This window comes from Solanum tuberosum, unplaced genomic scaffold, assembly GCF_000226075.1.
Source record: "Solanum tuberosum cultivar DM 1-3 516 R44 unplaced genomic scaffold, SolTub_3.0 scf00280, whole genome shotgun sequence".
Classification (NCBI taxonomy): Eukaryota; Viridiplantae; Streptophyta; class Magnoliopsida; order Solanales; family Solanaceae; genus Solanum; species Solanum tuberosum.
The window spans coordinates 265,109-281,160 of NW_006239205.1; the positions used below are offsets into that span (position 1 = coordinate 265,109).

General features: G+C 35.3%; 4 protein-coding genes across 6 annotated transcripts; 2 read left to right on the plus strand and 2 right to left on the minus strand.

The window, feature by feature from the left end:
- The first annotated feature begins 557 nt into the window (after positions 1-557).
- On the plus strand, positions 558-2,448 carry LOC102593183 (cytochrome P450 83B1-like). Of its 3 annotated transcripts, none has more exons than XM_015314139.1 (3): positions 558-1,493; positions 1,672-2,290; positions 2,390-2,443. In XM_015314139.1, exons 1-2 carry the CDS (start codon positions 612-614, stop codon positions 2,278-2,280), a joined length of 1,491 nt encoding a protein of 496 aa, XP_015169625.1. In that variant the 5' UTR covers positions 558-611; the 3' UTR covers positions 2,281-2,290; positions 2,390-2,443. The 3 variants fall into 3 exon arrangements, with proteins under 3 accessions (XP_015169625.1, XP_006358772.1, XP_006358771.1); XM_006358710.2 differs by having other exon boundaries at positions 1,672-2,280; positions 2,380-2,443; XM_006358709.2 differs by having other exon boundaries at positions 1,672-2,448.
- Positions 2,449-2,655: 207 nt separating this feature from the next.
- Positions 2,656-9,849, minus strand: LOC102593721 (protein transport protein SEC23). Its single transcript, XM_006358711.2, has 12 exons — positions 8,914-9,849; positions 8,629-8,802; positions 7,628-7,789; positions 7,120-7,262; positions 6,220-6,295; positions 5,893-6,065; positions 5,622-5,703; positions 4,983-5,060; positions 4,189-4,350; positions 3,825-4,088; positions 3,542-3,646; positions 2,656-3,108 (listed from the first exon to the last, which is right to left on the minus strand). Exons 1-12 carry the CDS (start codon positions 9,637-9,639, stop codon positions 2,959-2,961), a joined length of 2,295 nt encoding a protein of 764 aa, XP_006358773.1. The 5' UTR covers positions 9,640-9,849; the 3' UTR covers positions 2,656-2,958.
- Positions 9,850-10,074: 225 nt separating this feature from the next.
- On the plus strand, positions 10,075-14,524 carry LOC102594043 (peptidyl-prolyl cis-trans isomerase FKBP62-like). The gene is made up of 12 exons (XM_006358712.2): positions 10,075-10,544; positions 11,252-11,338; positions 11,747-12,007; positions 12,106-12,180; positions 12,364-12,444; positions 12,523-12,717; positions 12,805-12,894; positions 13,009-13,184; positions 13,482-13,604; positions 13,697-13,971; positions 14,133-14,241; positions 14,322-14,524. The coding sequence occupies exons 1-12, from the start codon at positions 10,328-10,330 to the stop codon at positions 14,373-14,375; spliced, it is 1,743 nt and encodes a 580-aa protein (XP_006358774.1). The 5' UTR covers positions 10,075-10,327; the 3' UTR covers positions 14,376-14,524.
- A 295-nt stretch (positions 14,525-14,819) lies between these two features.
- LOC102594376 (glycine-rich cell wall structural protein-like) lies at positions 14,820-15,826 on the minus strand. The gene is made up of 2 exons (XM_006358713.2): positions 15,576-15,826; positions 14,820-15,295 (listed from the first exon to the last, which is right to left on the minus strand). Exons 1-2 carry the CDS (start codon positions 15,661-15,663, stop codon positions 15,057-15,059), a joined length of 327 nt encoding a protein of 108 aa, XP_006358775.1. The 5' UTR covers positions 15,664-15,826; the 3' UTR covers positions 14,820-15,056.
- Positions 15,827-16,052: the final 226 nt, after the last annotated feature.

Sequence of the window (16,052 nt, forward strand, 5' to 3'; positions counted from 1 at the left end):
GGATTATCCAAGACCATATAAGGAGATTGACCCAGGAACTTGTTGAGATTTCTATCTTATTCATTTGATTAGTTTATTTGTTTTCAATAATTCTGCTTGCATAGAGCCAAATTATATCGTCATTTAACCTCCAATTAAATGAAATGTACACTTTTGATCTTTCTCGTCGTGAATCTTCACAAATTCTATGAATTATATACCATATATTTTTAATTAGTTACGTATGTGTTATGCTAATTTTGTACTATAACCTTATCCTTGCTAGATATTTATTCATTCAACCTATATATAGCCTTTGGCTAATGCTATAGAAGTTATATTGACAATTATCTTGAAAATATGCAAAATATTAATTGCTAGTGTACAAAGTTCATTTTCAAGACCCAATTTTTGGGCCAATAATTTTTATATGTCACTTTCATAATTATATGCCTTTGGTCTTTTTCTATGTTACCCCAATTATTTGCTTTTTTTTTTGGAAATTTCTTATTGCAACCTAAAAAAGTCAAAGAAAAAGATGTGGTTTGAAGAGGTTGAGGGACATATATTATATGGTTCATATGAAATGACACAACAAGATGACTAGTATTTTGTGAAGTTTGGACAACAAAATGATGCTCTTTCTACTCTTTGTAGCCTTTCCTATCCTTCTTATTTTTCTTCTTCCTAAAGCCAAAAGGATTGGCAAAAACAATCTGCCACCAGGTCCTAAAGGCCTCCCATTCATTGGAAATTTTCATCAATTTGATAGTTTAGCCCCTCATATCTATTTTTGGAAACTTTCCAAAAAATATGGAAAAATATTTTCATTAAAATTTGGTTCTACTCCAATAATTGTGATTTCTTCAGCAAAATTAGCAAAAGAAGTGTTGAAGACACAAGATTTAGCCTTTTGTAGTAGAGCTTCTCATCTTGGGCAGCAAAAATTGTCTTACAATGGTCGCGACATAGTCTTTGCACCTTACAATGACTCTTGGAGAGAAATGCGAAAAATTTGTGTGCTTCACCTATTTAGTCAAAAGAAAGTTCAATCATCTAGTCTGATTCGTGAAGATGAAGTCTCAAGAATGATCAAGAAAATATCTCAACATGTTGTCACTTCACAAATCACCAATTTGAGCAATTTAATGATTTTACTAAGTAGTAGTATTATTTTTAAAGTTGCTTTTGGTATTAGGTATGACGAAGAATCACATGAAAGTAGGAGGTTCTATTTTCTTTTTGAAGAAGCTGCAACAATGATGACTAGCTTCTTTGTGTCTGATTTTTTTCCTTCTTTAAATTGGATCGATAAACTTACTGGATTGACAAATAGACTTGATAAGAATTTCAAGGAGTTGGATGAGATTTATGAAGAACTCATTAAGCAGCATCTTAATCCCAATAGGCCAAAATCCATGGAAGGGGACATTCTTGATGTTTTGCTCCAATTGAAGAAAGAGAAATCAACACCAATTGATCTCACTTTGGAGGATATAAAAGCAATTGTCATGGTAATCTCTTATGTCTTAAAGCTCTCAAACATACATTTTATTTTATATAATACTGAATTGATCTTAAATGGAGCGACATGGATAATTCAGATAACAATATAATGACGTAGCCACATAGAGTGAAGCGTGATCAGTAAAACATCCTTCATCAGAAAATTATATGATTCTTTCTTTGTAGAATGTGTTACTTGCAGGATCAGAAACTAGCGCGGCTGCGGTAGTATGGACAATGACAGCCTTGATAAAGAATCCAAAAGCCATGAAGAAAGTTCAAGAAGAAATAAGAAAATCAATTGGGAACAAAGGCATTGTGAATGAAGATGACATCCAAAATATGCCCTATTTCAAAGCAGTGATAAAGGAGGCTTTCAGATTATATCCATCATCTCCACTTTTACTGCCAAGAGAAACAATGAAAAAATCCACACTAGAAGGGTATGAAATTCAGCGAGGAACTATAGTCCAAGTTAATGCATGGGCAATTGCAAGGGATTCTGAAATATGGAAAAATTCAGAAGAATTTATACCTGAGAGATTCTTAAATAGCAATATTGATTTTAAGGGACAAGATTTTGAGTTTATTCCATTTGGAGCGGGAAGAAAAGGGTGCCCAGGGATGGCACTTGGGGTTGCATCAGTGGAACTTGCATTGTCAAATCTTCTTTATTCATTTGATTGGGAATTACCTTTTGGGATGAAAAAGGAAGACATTGACACAGATGTTAAGCCTGGACTTACCATGCATAAGAAGAATGATCTTTGCCTTATCCCTAAATATTATATGTAGATTGTATATCCTCGTAAGTGTATCTTGGGCAAGTTCTGTAAAGTTAATTAAAGTCGTTACATAATACCACATCATGTATTATTTACATGTCTAACACATATTGTATATCTTCATAAGTGTATCTTGGGCGAGTTCTGTAAGGTTAATTAAAGTCGTTACATAATGCCACATCATGTATTATTTACATATCAAACACATATTTAAAATATAATAAACCCTTGTGAATATTAAACTTTATGACTTTAAATCTTGAATTCACCTTTTAACTTATCGTTAAGAGTATTATGTCTTAGTCTTAAATCCAAAAAGACTAGTAATAGAAAAGACACAAAATAAAGCTAAGAGAAATAGCAACAATTTGAAGGGGGTAGAAGATATTATCAAAAGCGAAACATGACAGGTAAAAATGAATTGACCATTACAAAAAGTAATCCTTCTCCTCAAGTAGCCTTCCAAGATGTATATGCTAATATTTTTAGCATGAAAGAAGCAAACAGTCTAGAGATGTATATTGAAACTTTAAATTATATATGAGAGCTATAATCCTTACTACAATCAGCTACATGATTAACAAGGAATTTAGTACAAAATCGAAGCACAGACGAGAGGTTGGCAGCAGAGATGATGCATGCAGTCTTTGCTGGTATCAATCGAACTCCTGGAATCTCGTTTGTTTTCTCAAGAAGATTGCACCGCCAGTCGCTGAAGATGCTGGAAGAAAACTTGGAGACTTACATCATCAGTGAATATCACATCTGAACCTGCTGCCATATCGTTTGCATTATTGTATGTGGCTGAGGGATTCAACTTTGCCAAAAGAAATCTTGCCTGGTAAAAGCATATGGGGAAATATTAGAACAAGATAATAAGCATAAACAACCAGAAAATTATGTCAAATGCAACTTTATCCCTTCGAGAGGGCAGGGCAACCCAGTGCATTAAGCTCCCTCTATGCACGGGGTCTAGGGAAGGGCCAGACCCATTGTATGCAGCCTTACCCTGCATTTCTACAAGAGGTTGATTCCATGGCAACAACTTTACCAATTACGTCAAGGCTTCCCCTTCCCAGTTCCCACCCTACGAAAGTTCGTTCTGTTTTTCCCTCCAACAGAAGGCACATCATACCAAAAGAAAAATCTAGAGAAAAAAAAACACTTTGCATCTCGGATTTCGAGGAACTTATGATCCATTATACTCCACAACATGTTGTGCTGATGTAGTACAAAGCAACAAAATCTTACAATCCCAATACGATGCTTACCTGGGAACCATGCTGATCACACACTACAAGTCTAGGAACAGGAAACCTCTCCTGGATGAGTGCTTGGGCCTCGTCATGAGGAACTTGCAATAGATGCGCAAATGCCTGAAAGAACCAAGGAAAATGGACATCAATTTGTTTCACAATCACAAATGATGGTGAAAAGAATTCCAATATAGCCATAACGTATTCCACAAGATTGGGAATGGAGAAGACAGAGATTTCTAATTTAGCATAAAGGATCTCATCATTTAGAAGAAGACAGCAAAGCAATAAACTGTACCTGATGCTCTGGCTGGTTCTGGTATCCCAAATTTCTCCATTGAGCTATTGTCATTCCATGGAATATGACAACACTGAAGTACGAATCCAACAAAAGAATGCGATCAGCAGCAATTGATGCCACATCCAGTAAAGCTGGAGAAGGCAGCGTATTGAATGAAAATGCCATTAGTGTAGGTTGAATCATAACAACAGCATTGCTTATACTCTCTCGGTAGAGCAGCATCCGGAAATATGCTGTCTCATCGGGACTATTATTGAAAACCTGTGATGTCCACACATTAATGATAGACAATAGACCGTGCATCCATGATATACATTCAAAAGTTGAATGGAACAAAAAAAGAGAGGCTGGGTTATATTACTTGCAAAAATTGTGATCGCCGCAAATGAAACATGAACTGAGGGAGCAGAGAAAAACAGGGATTCAAAGTGAAAGATGCAGGATCATCCTTCCTATATTCGCCAAACTTTGAACACAGGCGAATCAGATTCCGATCTAGCCACCTTGTGGGATCAAAATCTTCCTGGAAAGTGAAATCTATTAATCAGGATTTATCAATTAAATATGCAGAGAAGCAAGAACTGAAAGATAGTATCAACTCAGGTAGACTGATTCAACAATGCTTCATACAAGCAAAAAAGGAGGAGAATGAGTTGAGTAGGATCAGTCCAGAAAAACTTTAGAAGCACACTCTCTTCAACTTTGATCTCTTAATATCGTAATGGATTTAGGAATAAATTCTTCCACTGTTTGGCTCATATGCAACATCATGTCACTATTAATTTAGTCAAGCAATGAGGTTGTTACCATCCGTACTTTTTGTGTGAATAGAACATTTGAGAGTATAGAGAATTTGTTGTTGAGATCCAACTTTTTTCTTTTGAATCTTTGGTATAAAATGGAAGTATGGACTTGTTTAGATAGCCAACTAGGGTTTTCGGAGGCATGATGCATGTGCTCACATTATATTTTTGTAAAGATCATGACATCATGGTGTAGTATAAATACATTATTTTTGGCCAAAAAGTAGATATTGTACTATTTACAAACTGGAAAGGCAAACAAAGACAAAGATGACTAGTAGGCATCTACACATAATTAAGTAAATAGAGCAAACAATATTGTGTAGAACTAATTATAGCTTGAAAATGATACCTCTAGCTCCATTTTATAAGAAGCCAATCTAGCCATTACTACGGCAGCAGCTTCCTGATCAAACCCTTGCACCAAGTCCTACAAACATAGATTTATTGCACCATCAGTATCAACACCTGTATGCACCCTAGAAAGTTCATCAAAGCCCTTCCAGAAAGAATTGTCATACGAAAAAGTTTCCAGAGAAAGAAATACACAAAAACATACAGCATAACAACATGGAAAAGCTTATCATTAATTGATGGAGTCTGAAATTATAATGAGGATGACTGAACAAACATCAAAACAAACTTCACAAGAGTTTTAAAATGAGCTTGAATCCTTGGCTGTTAAATGTATAAAACTTCTCTAGTTATCTCAAAATGGAAATTCAATTGCATAATACGGGGGAAGGGAGCAGTACTACTTCAAAGAATACTGCTCTTCAATTCAGAAATGTAATTCCCATGAAAAATATCAGTCTCATGAAGTACTAGTCAAAAGACAAATTTAAGATAAAAAGATAAAATTAGGAACAAATAAAAGTAATATCATTCTCTATGCTTGGGAAAAGATACGTGTGAACTATATAAAAAAGAACAAAATAGACTTCATTGTATTACAAATGACAATATAAAATCAAAACTCGTCATTACAGACCTCAGTGCCAACACCAGCATCAACCCATCTCCTAGTAATGGTTGTAACTCGTAGTTTTGTTTGCCCATCAGGGCTCTGATAACTGCACAGCCAAGAACCAACAAATTTTGGTTACACGATAACATCTTCTTTTTCTAGTATACCCTCACAATATATATTGAATACAGAATGTTCTATCCATCAAAAGTTAAGTAAATATCAGGTTACATTAACTGTTTTCAAAAGAAATAGTAACAATTAAAAAAAAGTAGAGCTGAAGTTTTCTAAGCACCTTGTAAGAAACTGTATGTACAATTGTGGATTTATATTGCCTGAAGGATCTGACTTCTCACTAGATGAAACATCATAGAAAACTGTCAAGCAAGTGTTTTTGTCGAGACCACAGAGCTTCCAAGCTGTAGTATTCCCCTCACCAGTAACTGTGCTGGAGACGGCAGGTCCTTTCTGCATAAGACTACATGATCAGTATCAAATAATTTCTGAAAATGTCATATTTGAGGATAAATCTTGGTTTACCAGGTCGATTCTTTCGGGTTAGCCGTCTAATATTAGGTCAATGTATTACGGCTGAGAATGTGAAAAACTAAAGTACACCAACCTTCTCAAGAGATGTGCAAGGACCAATTATCCCTTGAATTTTAATATCCTTGGAGCAGTTGATCTCTAATGTAGCACTAGAACAAAATTAAGTCATCAGATTCATGATCAAATAGTTGAAGGAAAAATAAAGCACATCCAAGCAGAAGAGAGACGTATCATTTTAAGAAATACTCACTCTACAGAATACAAGCAAGATAACTTTAAATATTTACCTCTCAAACAGTCCAAATATGGGCATCCCTAGCTTAATGGAAGTCTGCCCTCTCCTTCCCTATCCCCTAGGAAACCCTTCTCACTCTTCTATTTAAGGTAAGAGTAAAGGAAGGGCATTTTGGGGCTTATGCAGTTCAACATTGGGGATAATGCGTTGTTTGTGAAGGTGGTATATAATAATGTTGGTAATAAAATTGGGGTGAACATTTTAAATGTTACCAAATAGAAAGAATTTCACATAATTGGGACATAACTCAATCAGTTTTTCACCGAAAAAGTCCATTTCTTCTTTGCAATTCCCTTATCTCATCTTCAATGTTAACAACCTGAGCTTCATTCTATCCTCAGAGAAGAAGCTAGCTGGTGGAATAGTCGCTCATACATTGGTTATTTGTGCTGAATTTCTACATCAAATAGTTATTCTTGAAACATATCCTTCTCTATTATTTATTTCTAGAACTTGTGATGATGCTAAGTTTTAGACATCTATGCAATTGACAAAGATGCTTTATCAAGTTCTTTAATAGTGCCTGGTTCACTTAACAGCTCACAGTGTCCCAGCTAGAAGAAGGAAATTTCCCACCATGAACTTGAAAATATTTCAATAGTCACAATAACCATATTAAATGGATAAACCATAACCCTTTCACATGAAGGAAAATAAATGACATATCAAAAAGCTCACTTGAAGCAAAGCCCAAGAGACTGTTCACCAACTTCAAATACACGCTTGAAGGAATCTTTGAAAACAGAATGCCCAAAGCTTTCAGCAAGAACAACTTGTCCTCCAGTCTTTTCAATAGCTACTTTCATCTCTGCAACTCCAACCTAAAAAAACAATACTAGTCAAAAGATAACATCTCTTATGAATCGATCAGATTCATCAATAAGTCAACAGACCTCTCTAGTAAGGGATAGAGTTAAGTTTTCACATTCAATTGATGAGGCTAATAATACTAAAAATCAAAATATACCCGCACCAAGAAAAGAAAATGCTTACACATTAATATATTTTTCGATAATTTAACAGATAAACCTAAATAATTAAATACTGTCCAGGATAAAATGCTTCATCTGAAAGTGAACACCAGTTTTCATTTTAATTAAGGACAAGTGAACACCAGTCTCTTGCACCAAAAGCTTATAAGACAAACAACACAGTTCATGGAGACAAGTGGTTGATCAAGTCAAACCTGGTCAAGTGCTGAAGCAAAAACATCTAAGATGTGACCGTGACTAACGAGTTGCTTTGCGAGTTCCTCGTAGAAATGAACGGCCTTTCTAAAAAATGGTGCAGCATCCTTGTGTAGATCTTTATGAGAACGAACAGGTTCTGATAAATCCTTCGACACAATCTACAAAAACAAACAAATAAGGAAAAGAAAGTCACTTAAGAAGCATTGTTAGGCAAACTTTCTTCAGAATGAGGCCAAGTTCAATTGATTGTTTAAATTTCATGCAAAAAGAAGTCTCTTAAATCATTTGACTTGCTAACCTATTAAATTTCCTGGTTAGAAATCTGGCCTCAACGTATAGGGTGATTATTCAGGAGCCTTAAGAGGAGAAAAGGAGGGCAGACAGAGACCAATTTAAGTGGCAAACAGAATGCTTAAAACAAGATAAATACGCATATTAAGTTCTTGTTGTTGAAGTACCTTATGATCCTCATCTTCTTAACTCACTAAGATATCCTATATATCAAGTTATTCTTGAGGAAAACAAATGTTTAGTGAAGGTATAGTACACGTGATTTGGTTGGTCAAAAGTTGAAATCCTATATACAATTAACTCAAATTTTAGTTATCGAATGATACCAATGCTAATCTAATACTACTCATCTGCTAAGAAGGTTTACTGCAGAAGGCAATGATAAGCCAAATAGTCTCCTTCATGGATAAGCAAGGAGGACAACATTAAAGAGTGTGTGAAAGACAGGAGGAGACTGATTGGTGACAATGGTGCTTTTATGACAGCTAGAAGTGATTGCCTTGAAGGGCATTTGCAGCATAAGAATATTAAAAATCCTTCCTTTTCCAGAAGAATTTAGATTGTGCACAATCAGACAATCAAAAATGTAATCATTTGTCAATAAGAAATCATTCAAACACTCAAAAATTCCCCAGTAACTCCTTAGGATATTGGAATTCGTAGAGAACTAAGAACAAAACAGAGCGAAAACAAAGTCAAAACTCACCGCGCCAGGTCCTTCAGTGCAAGGACCCCCAACTAATGCAACAATTCGAGCACCTGCCCCAGCCAAACAAGCACCAAGCAGACCAGTTGCCACACTCAATGCCACCCCAGTGCAGCGTGATGCTCTGTTTCCCGGTGTCACAGGCCATTGATCCGTATTCAATTCATCTAGCAACTAAAAAAACAACACACAAGAACAAAATCAACATTAAATTAACAACAGCTACACCACTCAAAGTCTCAAAGTAATCAAAAAGACAGCATTTTTAACCAACAAAGAACTCACCGAATCGAGTGTATACTCACACTCAGAAGCAGGTAACAAGAACCTAGTCAACCCGTGATTAGGTCCACCATTCACCCCAACACCACCACCCTTCCTACCACTAATACTACCAAGTCCTAACTGATCCAAAACTTGATCTTTCGACAAGTCCTTCGAACCCTGAAACACAAAAACCTTCAACATATCCGAAAACCCAAGTTCATGTACCTGCACCTGTGTACCATACGAAATAAACCCAACCATAGCATAATCAGGCAAAAGTCCAATAACCCTTTTCAATGCAGATTTAGCAAACTCCAATTCTTCATCCAACATACAAGTATCCAACACAAACAAATACACAGGTGGAGAATTATGACCACCAGGGTTCTGAATCGCATACTGAATAGTAGTAAATTGCGGATAAAGCTCAGCAGGTACATTCGTTTCCGAAATTCCCGAATAATGCTGAGGGAAATGATTACGTTGGAAACAAAACGGACAGATCCAAATTAAAGCTTGAAAATCAACACGACAAAAGGGGTTTAAGATTGATGAACAAGTTTTGCAACGAAGGGGAGCGTAAGGTAGGGTAGGTAGATCAGGGAAAGGACGAAGCAATTGAATTGAAGAAGCAATTGGGATTATACATTTGCTTGCTTCAACTTTGGTTCTTGGCCAAGAATTCCATGTCATACGAACTCCATCGATGCCTTCTGGGTCTGTTTGTGCCATTTCAGTCGCCATTTTTGAAGGGTTTTTGAGAGATTTGGGAATGACCCAGATGGAGAAAAGAGATAAAGATTGAGAATTTGGGGATTTTGAGGGTTTTGGTTAATGTGAATGAATCTGGAATTTTGATTTTGTATTGCTACATTATATGATCATTCTGTATTAATCCCCATTGTTTGATGCAAGCAAGAAACTGAACCTTATTATATTAAAAAATTATATTTTTCCCTAAAAAGAACATCTATTTTCCTTTTTTGTTCTTTTTGAGTTTTAGTCAAATACTATTAATTAGTACTTGTTACATTTCAATTCGTCTATCGTATTTTAACTTGACATAAAATTAAAATAAATTATATTCTTACATTTTATGCTCTTGAGTTAAAAATATACCGCAATACTTTAAAAATATGAAAAATTGAAATTAAAATATGGAACTATCTTTAGACTTAAAAACTAATCAGTCACCATAGCTAAGAACTCTTTAGAACTCTCCAGATTTCTTGAACACTTCATCAATTCATAGAACACTCTAGACCCCCAGAGTGACCTTCTATATAAACTCACAAGCTGCAATGCATTTCTCAACAAATCTTGAAAACCCCACATTTTCAATCTGCATTTTGCTTGAAATTAACTATCTTTTGAGCTTTTTTTCAAGAAATTGTGAATACCCTTTACATTCTTTAGTACTAAGAAGGAAGCTATGGATGAGGATTTTGAGTTTCCAGTATCTTCTTCTAACAATGCTGCTGCTGAAGAAATGGATATAGATATGGGGATGGGGATGGATGATTTCTCTGAACCTGACCCGATTATGAAGGTTGATGAAGAGAAGGAGATAGGGAAAACTGGGATAAAGAAGAAGCTTTTGAAAGAAGGTGAAGGTTGGGAGCATCCTAGTAAAGGAGATGAAGTTGAAGGTGAGCTCTGTCCTTGTTATCTATTTTGGAGAAAAGGGTTTTTTTTTTAGGATTAATTGGTGGTCTGAATGATGCATTATGCATGTATTTGGATTAAAGGACTGATCTTTTTAGCAAAAATTTGCTTTCTTTAATTGGTGATTTGAATTTATGGAGTCATTTTTAATACTAGTAGTTGTAGTATTATTGCTCCTGTAATTTATTGTCATTTGATATGTTACTGTTTGTTGTTGCTTGTATACACTTCTATTTATTCTTTTTCTGGACTGCTTTAGATTGATTTTCGTTTAGCCGAGTGTCTCCCATAAATGATCTCTCTACCTATACACTTCAACCTTCTCAAATCTTACTTTGTGACACTAGACTGGGTATATGTTGTTGTTGTTGTTGCTTGAGATGAGATCGAATGGAGCTACATTATCAGGATCCATATAGTCGATCCCAATTTGTATATCCATCCCCAATTACTTTCGAATTGAGGTGTAGTTGTTGTTGGTTTTAGATGATAGAATTATGCAAGTTTTTGGCCTTACAATATTGGTTTGAGATAAGATCTAACGGAGTTGACATGATCAGGATTGAGGCATAGTAGTTGTTGTAATCAATTGGTGTTTGTTTCTTATGATAGAATTATGCAAGTTTTTGGCTTTAGTTTGGATGAGGATGAAATTTTGCTTGGATTAACAATATTATATTGGTCTTTACAGTTCATTATGTGGGTACATTGCTGGATGGAACTCAATTTGATTCAAGTCGTGACCGTGGCACCCCGTTCAAGTTTAAGCTTGGCGAAGGTAATCTCCTTTCTGTTAGAGTATTAGTGGTTTGGTATAGTTTGGTTTATGGTGTTAGATGGAGCACTGTGCTTCCTTATATGCTTTCGGTTTGCTATTAGAGCTAGGCCATTTCCAATTTATTGTTTACCATATGTCTCTCACATTGATGTGGTGTGGGATGGATCAACATGCTTCTTTATAGGGTCTTAGGCAACCCTCGAGCTAGTCTTTGGGGTTAGTTAGGCCCAAAGTCCATTTTCTTATCAGAACGAACTTAGTTTTAGCCTTTAGGGACGGCATGTGACAATTGATATCTTTGACAATGGAATTTGATTTTTCATTCTTTAAAGTATATAGTGGTTCTTATATATATATAGTTTTGATAAGTGCGATTAGAGGTTTGATGGATCGTTGTTATTGTTATAGGACAAGTGATTAAAGGGTGGGATGAAGGTATAAAGACAATGAAAAAAGGGGAGAAAGCTTTGCTCACTATACCTCCAGATATGGCATATGGTGAATCTGGATCCCCTCCAACTATACCTCCAAATGCGACTTTACAGTTTGAAGTGGAATTGCTTTCTTGGATTAGTGTCAAAGACATATGCAAGGATGGTGGAATATTCAAGAAGATACTTGTCGAAGGAGAGGGATGGCAGAATCCGAAAAATCTTGATGAAGTGTTTGGTTAGTAGACTATCAAATTTTTCACGTTCTCCGTTGTGGTTTTTCTTCTCAAGAACCTTAGAATTGATGTGATTTCTTTTGTGGTTTCTTGATTGCAGTTAAATACGAGGCACGCCTCGAGGATGGAACGGTTGTGTCAAAATCCGATGGAGTGGAATTCACTGTGCAAGATGGTATCTTTTGCATTCATTTTTGCTATGTTGCTCAGAGTCTTCAAAAATGTTGATGGATACATATTGGATCATCCACGGATGCACAACATTTTTTGGAGAGTCCGAGCAACATAGCTGTTTTGGCTCTTTTTACTCTCCTTCTGAAGTAGAATTAATAACATTAATGTGGTGTTTTCTGTATAGGCTATTTCTGTCCTGCTTTGTCGAAAGCTGTTAAGACAATGAAGAAAGGAGAGAAAGTCTTACTGACAGTGCAGCCACAATGTAAGTTAAAGCCACTTGTGCTCTAGATATGTTCTTCGTATTCTTTTATTATGTGATGATTAACTGATGTTTCTGCAGATGCATTTGGAGAGACAGGTAAGGTGGCAAGCAGAGACGAAGGTGGTGTCCCACCAAATGCCACCCTTCAAATAAATCTTGAATTGATTTCTTGGAAGATTGTCTCTGAAGTAACAAATGACAAGAAGGTTCTGAAGAGAATTTTGAAGGAAGGAGAGGGCTATGAGCACCCAAATGACGGTGCTCTTGTAAAAGGTATGAAAAAAGAGAAACTACTTAGTGATCACGATACAGATAGAGATTTATGATTATCCTTCTGTATTAATTTGCTTGTTCTTGCAGTGAAATTAATCGGAAAACTTCAGGATGGAACTGTTTTTGTGAAGAAAGGACATGATGAGGAGGAGCCGTTTGAGTTTAAGATAGATGAAGGTAATGTCTTTTCTCTACTGATTATGCCAATTATTTGATAAATTTTCACTAATATCTTTTTTCTATCTACTGATAATGCCATAGTTTCTGACTTCAGTTGAATTCTTTATACAGAAAAAGTAGTCGATGGACTAGATAAAGCGGTGAAAAAAATGAAGAAGGGTGAAATTGCTCTGATAACAATGCAACCAGAGTATGCATTTGGTGCATTCGACTCTCCTCAAGAATTAGCTGTTGTTCCTGGCAATTCGATCGTGTATTATGAAGTTGAGTTGGTGTCATTTGTGAAGGTTGGTGCTCTTGAATTTTCTTTGTTTTCCTTATCTTAAGCAAGTGACAATGGAAGCAGCGGTGGAACTAAGGGGGCGGAAGGGGTTCACTCCGAATCCCTTCGCTGATAAATTACATTGTATAGACAAGGTCAAAAAGTATCTGTTTTCTAGTTTAGAAATACCAGATGTTGAATCCCCTGGCTTCGTTGTGTTTATTTGTTTATATTTTGGATCCCCTCAGTGAAAATCCTGGTTCCGCTGCTGTTGGGAAGAGTAAGACGTCTTTTATTAATCATCAAAAAACTAAACATGCAGGAGAAGGAATCCTGGGATATGAATACTCAGGAAAAAATTGAAGCTGCAGGAAAGAAAAAGGAGGAAGGAAATGTATTGTTCAAGGCTGGGAAGTATGTGAGAGCATCAAAGAGATACGAAAAGGTAAATTTACGGTTGAAGTTGATGAAAAAACAGTTTTATGACCTTATTATTATGATGACATATTGTTGACTATGCTCCTTTATACTGTTCAGGCTGTGAGCTTCATCGAATATGACTCCTCGTTCAGTGATGACGAGAAGCAGCAGGTAAAACTGCTCAAAGTTAGTTGCAATCTGAACAATGCCGCGTGCAAGCTGAAACTGAAGGAATACAAAGAAGCAGCAAAACTCTGTTCTGAAGTCTTAGAGATTGACAGTAAAAATGTCAAAGCTCTATACAGAAGGGCTCAAGCTTACATACAACTCGTTGATTTGGACTTAGCAGAACTTGATATCAAGAAAGCACTTGAAATCGATCCAGATAACAGGTAAAAAAAGATTGTCTTTTCCTATGTTCCTCGGACCATCAACAATATTGGTGCACCCATGTCGGATTTGACACACACCTGACGATATTTTTGAAGAGTACGAGCAACAAAACATTTAAATCATATATTATTGTGCTTATACTGTGATATGGATGATTCAGGGATGTCAAGTTAGAATACAAAGTTTTGAAAGAAAAGATAAAGGAGTACAACAAGAAGGATGCTCAATTTTATGGCAACATTTTTGCAAAGATGAACAAATTAGAGCAAGTAAGTTGACAAAATGACACTAATGAATAGTTATTGTATTTCAGATTAGATATTGATTCTGTTACTTAATGTAAATGCAGAGTGGAGAAGCAAAAAATGAGGCAGCACCAATGGCTATAGATAGTAAGGCTTAACCAAGTACATGACACAAATTATGGAATTAATGTCTCTTCCATAGTGTGCAGTCAAAAAGATATGTATGTAGTTTTAGTTATCATTGGATTTGTTTGTACTTGAGAAAGTGTTTTGAGAAATGCATAATAAATAATCTTATCTTTATATACTTTGACTGAGCATGGAGCTTATGAGATAAAAGGATGATTTTTGAATATTGCGATCTTAATTTGTTATGGAATGTTAACATACGCTAAACATAGAAAGAGACAAGAATATATATAACTTAAACCCTTTTAGTATTATGCAATAATCTACTTGAATGTGCGACTAAGCTTGCCAAGAAGTATTCTATTCACTATATATACCTTGTAATTGTAAAATTTTGACTCTAAAATCGAACCATATCATATAAATTGGACCAGAAAAAAGTAAATTTCACGAGTTACTTGAAGTTGCAACAATAACTCATAAAATAAGAGCAACTTCATTAGGTAAAAACTCCAAATTGCATACATTATAACTAAAATACAAAAATCACAACAAAACCTCCTAGATAATAGTGGTTTATTCATTGGCAATGTCAAACAATTGAACACATACACACATGAGTATGTGTCCAAATGAAGACAACAAGAAGCCTTATTTTCTTAAAAGGACAAAAAAACCAACAACATATGTTTAGGACACAAAATGATCAATCAATTCTTGACATCATCTTCAAATACAGCATCAGGTGTTTGATGAGCAGTGAAACAACATTTTGCACATCCATTGCCATAACGGAACCCACGGCAACAACCATATCGGCAACCTCTCCATGGATATCCGTTACGTCCTCCTCCTCCACGTCCAGGGTAGCCCCCACCACGTCCATTCCCCGGGTATCCACCACCTCCGAGCTGAGCTTCTTGTACATCACCACTCGCCTTGTTTTCTTCTATAGATCAACAACAAGCAGAAAGAATGAAAGACAGATTCATAATTTAAACTTAATAATTTCATGAATAGTTACTATGGTACGTATGTTACGTTGTGAGTTCTTTGTAATCATTAGTACAAAACTACTTCCCATTTTGGACATCATTCGTATTTGCAAATATTAACTAGTCGTGTTATATATATATATATATATATATATTTAAACACTATATAACTATGTAAATAATAATTTCTATAACTTAAGTTTAATTAATTAACAATTGAGAATAATTACTTACTTTGAGTAGATTGAGCTCCCACTTGGAAAGAAATAAGGACAATAGCAAGCAAAAGACCAAAAATGAGCAAATTTTTTGTTGAAGCCATTTTGAAAAATAATTGTTTTTAAGTATCTAAAAGATATAGAGTATAGTGTGATGGATCAAATGAAATGAACCAAAATTCTATTTATAGAGCACAAAAAATCTTACTATTTAATTTTAAGGATTAAAGATTTGCTGGCGTTGAAGATTTCACGTGAATATAAGTATGGGACTTGTCATTTTTATTTTTATTTTAATGATATTTTGGACCAAATTAAAGGCTTCTGAATATTATTAGAGTCCCCACACTTCCATACAGTGACTCTGATGAAAAGAATGGATTTTAAAAATATTTTTTACTTCAATAATTGTTCTTTCGTCATGCATGATGCTCTCTTTTACTACTACTATACCAAAAAAATATATAATATTATTGATCTTATATCTTTATTT